We start from the raw sequence: 4,957 nt of genomic DNA on the forward strand, positions 1-4,957 counted from the left end.
TGAATCTGTGTTGCTTCAGGTTTTTGCTGTTACAAATCAAATAGATATTCTGGTCCAAGTCTCCTGGTAAACACATGCTAAAATTTATTTTGGGTATATATCCAGGAGTAAAATTGGCAGATTGAAGGGTGTGTGAAGTTCAGTCTTACATAACCATGTCAATTACTTTTTTGTATTTTGAAAAAAAAAAATTCCCATCGTTTTTCTACTGTTCTGTTTGCCACTCATTTTCTTATTAATTTGTAGGCTGCCTTTACATATTTTTATTACTTTTTTTGTTAGACATACAGTTGCAAATATCTTCTCCAAATTTTCAGCTGACTTTTCAGAGAAAGTCTTAAGTTTAACATTTTCAAATTTTAATTTTTTCCCTTTATGGGTAAAAACCTTATTTATGAAATCTTTTCATTTCCAGAGGTGTTATTCATCTAAAATGGTTTTTTGTGGTTTGCATATTTAAATGTTTAATATCTCTGAAATTGATTTGGGGATATGGTAAGAATAGGCAGGAATTTGAATTTTATTTTTTCCATGAATTCAGGGGAGCCACAGTCTGAAACCACACCATGTGGGCTCTATAATTAAAATATTACAATCTTCTCCATAACATTCTTGCTCCTCTCTTGAAAAAGGTTTTTATATGTATCTTATGTTTTTAATTGCTTTTGTGACTATTGTCTTTTTTTTTTTCAATTTAGTTTCCTTTTCTAACTTTCTGCTTTTGTGACTGCTGCCTTTAAAAAAAAATTGGGGGGGGGGTGTTCTTTTTCTTTCCTTTTTTTTTTAAAGAGGTAGAGTCTCGCCATGTTGATCAGGTCAAACCTCTGACCTCAAGCCATCCTTTTGCCTCAGTCTCCCAAGTAGCTGAGATTATAGGCTGGTTTCTTTTTTTAACTTGTTTGTTGTTATGTAAAAATGCAATTGACTTTTATGTAAATATTTGCGTTTTAATATCTACGGTTTCTTTTGGGTTCTTCATAAACACAATTGTGTCATCTGAAGGGTGACTTTGAAGATGTGTGTGTGTGTGTGTGTTTAAAAATACATTAAAGACTCAAAAGGTATTCATTATTCTGTTATTTTGCCACTTTAAAAAAATAAATTTTATTTTATATGTTTATTTCATTTCTCTGTCAATATATATAAATTTCTATCTGTTTTCTCAGTTAAGTAATATTTATTCATTCAGAAAACTTAGCAAATAGACATAAGAAGAAAATCACAATGCCCATAATCCTATCACACAATTAATTAGAATTCAACAATATAGTTTTAAATGACTTACCATGTGCTCTAAATGCACTACTTATTTCCTATTTTCAAAGATTTTGCTTTCTGGGGAATAACTACCATAAATGTTTTGATAGTATACTCATTTGGGCTTTTTTCTAGAAGTGAATACATATTTTTAACACAAACAGGTCATATTGTACATGCAGTTATGCAACCTAATATTTTTCACAAACTATGTATGTAACCATTTTTTGACATTACTGAAAATTCTTTTGCCACATTATTTTTGTTGAATGCATTGTATATTTCATTGTACGTATTATAATTAATCAGTTTTATTGCATATGCACTGTATTCAGTATTTTGTTATTATAAAATTGTTATGACTTTCTATCATCCTATGATGATTCCCTCAGAATAAGTGTCTGGAAGTCGAATGCAAAATTTTACATTTTTTAAATAGCATTGCCAAATTATCTTCCAGAGATTTTGTTCCAATATAGACTCTCACCAACTGTGTATCAAATCCATTCTGTAATCATTTTCTCTCTTTCTCTCTGTCTCTCTCACACAAACACACACACACACCACACACACACACACCCCAGGACTCTAAACTTGAATCATTAAATGGAACCAAAAACTTCCTAAAAGTTTCACTAAAACTACCTAGGAAAACTTTGCAAAATTACCCACCCTAGAAATGGCTGTGCTAGCTCCCACTGAGTTTTTTTTTTTTTTTTTTTTAAAGTTTATTTATTTTCTGGGTACTTCTCAACAAGACTACTAGTGTATAATACTTTATTCTCCTTTCTTTATAGGGTAGAGATAAGCCATTTCTTTTAATTGTACTATGTCTGATAGAATCCCTTCATGTATGTACTGCTTTGTTTCTAAATATAAGCATGACAGGTTCAGAGCTGTCCGTGGTCACGTAGGGGTTTTTGGAAATAATTTTAGCTTCGGGCATACCCCTGAACGTGGGCAGCGCCTACACATTGTCATCTCAGCCCCCTCTTACCCTTTTGGGAAGTCCTGATACCCTCATGAGGAGGTTTTTTTTCTGCTTCATTCTCAAACCAACGTGGGGTTTCCTTATATCCTAGGCCCAACTTGAACTTACACAATTGTAATGGGCAGCGTTATATTGAGAACTGCATGTGGTAGAATATTGGTTCTCACATCTGGCTACAAATTTATTCACTTAGGGAATTAAAAAAAAAAAAATCCATGTCTGAGCCTTGCCCCTGAGATTCAGATTTAATTTGCCTAAGTCATCACCTCTGATCGTTGATGGGTGTCTTAATGTGGATTCCACGGTCTACCACTCCAGATGATCAAAATGACCCTCCAAAGAAGAAGGAGACTGGATAAAGACAGGAACTGAGTGGAAGAGAGGAGACTCATGAAGCAGGAGTGAAAGTCTCTCTCCTTTTGTGGTTTTAAAGTAGAGGAAGGTTAAATCGTGTCAGTTTATGAAAAGTAGAGGGTGTGAGAATTTCATCATTTCATCACCATCTTTGGTACTTCCAATTCTGCTCAGTAATCTGCTTAACCAATTGTGAGTATTTTCAGTAGAAGGTGTAATTTCATGGTTTATTACCTGTTCTTTTCCTTTAAAGAAAGGAGGGGACTCCGGAATCTGCGAACCGCAGTCGGTGCCGCATCCTTAGCCCGCCGCCATGGCCGCCTACAAACTGGTGCTGATCCGGCACGGCGAGAGCGCATGGAACCTGGAGAACCGCTTCAGCGGCTGCTACGACGCCGACCTGAGCCCAGCGGGCCACGAGGAGGCGAAGCGCGGCGGGCAGGCGCTGCGAGATGCTGGCTATGAGTTTGACATCTGCTTCACCTCAGTACAGAAGAGAGCGATCCGGACCCTCTGGACAGTGCTAGATGCCATTGATCAGATGTGGCTGCCAGTGGTGAGGACTTGGCGCCTCAATGAGCGGCACTATGGGGGTCTAACCGGTCTCAATAAAGCAGAAACTGCTGCAAAGCATGGTGAGGCCCAGGTGAAGATCTGGAGGCGCTCCTATGATGTCCCACCACCTCCGATGGAGCCCGACCACCCTTTCTACAGCAACATCAGTAAGGATCGCAGGTATGCAGACCTCACAGAAGATCAGCTACCCTCCTGTGAGAGTCTGAAGGACACTACTGCCAGAGCTCTGCCCTTCTGGAATGAAGAAATAGTTCCCCAGATCAAGGAGGGGAAACGTGTACTGATTGCAGCCCATGGAAACAGCCTCCGGGGCATTGTCAAGCATCTGGAGGGTCTCTCTGAAGAGGCTATCATGGAACTGAACCTGCCGACTGGTATTCCCATTGTCTATGAATTGGACAAGAACTTGAAGCCTATCAAGCCCATGCAGTTCCTGGGGGATGAAGAGACGGTTCGCAAAGCTATGGAAGCTGTGGCTGCCCAGGGCAAGGCCAAGAAATGAAGGCCAGCCGGGAGGATACTGTCCCCAGGAGCACCCTCCCTGCCTGTCTTGTCCCTCTGCCCCTCCCACCTGCACATGTCACACTGACCACATCTGTAGACATCTTGAGTTGTAGCTGCAGATGGGGATCGGTCGCTCCCATTTTCATTTTAGCCATTTTGTCTTCTGCACCCACTCCCTTCGTACAATCTAGTCAGAATAGCACTTCTAGAGCATAGGTTCTCTAGTCCAAGCTGTGGAAAAGCTCCCCTTATCCAACAGAGTTTAAAGGTAGTAACTTGGGTTTTTGCGAGTTCTTTGTTTACTAAGGACTTGTGGGGAGGAACCATGCTAAGCCATGACCAATGAGGAGAAGCAACAGAGCCTGTCTGTCCCCAGGAGCCAGTCCTCTGCTCTTCTGCAGTCAGGCCACTGCTTGGGAGCTCTAGTCATTCCAGTGGAGGATGAATGTAACCTGCATGGTGATGTGACGGCTGTTTCCTCCCTGACCCTAGAGGACCTGGCTCTAGAAGTTTGGGATCAATCCTGAATTTAGTTATGTGTTACATTTACTTTTATTAAAAAAGTATAGTATATATAAATAATACAAAACAGTAACCCTTCTGGGGTTTCTTGTGGCGGTTGAAATAGTCCCACATGTGGTCATCAGAAAATAAGCCATTCCTCATACCAGTATGGGATCAGTTCCTCGACCTCTGAGGGGCAGGAGTGCTTCCTGCCGTGTGTGTTAGAATCCCTTCCTGCCTTGTTTCATGGCAGTGAAACGCCCCTTGGTCCTCTCCAAGTGTCTTTCACTGATTTCCGAATCATGTTCTAGTTGCTTGGCTCTGCCACATGGGTCCAGTGTTCACCTGAGCATAAGTGTACTAAATCCTTTTTCCAGATCGGTATAATAAAGGAGTGATGTGCAATAAAAAAAAAAAAAAAAAAAAGAAAGGAGGGAAGGAGTAGAGGGGGAGAGGAGAGGGCGGGACAACACAACAAAATGAGAAGGACAAAAAGGAGGGAAAGGAGAGAAAGTGCGAGAGAAGCCAGGCGAGGGAACAGGCAAGCACACAAGGAGGAAGAGCAGTGCCATTGCAGAGAGGAGCCCTGTGAGGGTCAGGTAGGGATATCAGTTGGGCACTTGTTGAGTGAGAAATTGATGGGATAGAAAGAGGTCAAAGCAGAGAATGGTAGACAGAAGAGGAAGAAGAGGCACACAGAACACCAATATCGGGGGCTCACCTCCAACAGAAAAATGAAGCAAAGTGTAGGAAATCAAGAATACAGCCTTC

General features: G+C 40.8%; 1 protein-coding gene across 1 annotated transcript; it reads left to right on the plus strand.

The window, feature by feature from the left end:
• Positions 1-2,868: 2,868 nt before the first annotated feature.
• LOC104675028 (phosphoglycerate mutase 1) lies at positions 2,869-4,599 on the plus strand. The gene has a single exon (XM_010379498.2). The coding sequence runs from the start codon at positions 2,916-2,918 to the stop codon at positions 3,678-3,680; it is 765 nt and encodes a 254-aa protein (XP_010377800.2). The 5' UTR covers positions 2,869-2,915; the 3' UTR covers positions 3,681-4,599.
• The last annotated feature ends 358 nt before the right edge of the window (positions 4,600-4,957 follow it).

The sequence above is a fragment of the Rhinopithecus roxellana genome, chromosome 4 (assembly GCF_007565055.1).
Source record: "Rhinopithecus roxellana isolate Shanxi Qingling chromosome 4, ASM756505v1, whole genome shotgun sequence".
NCBI lineage: Eukaryota > Metazoa > Chordata > Mammalia > Primates > Cercopithecidae > Rhinopithecus > Rhinopithecus roxellana.

Excerpts from the sequence above, each read along its gene's own strand:
- LOC104675028 (XM_010379498.2), top strand. The coding sequence starts at position 2,916 with ATGGCCGCCTACAAACTGGTGCTGATCCGGCACGGCGAGAGCGCATGG.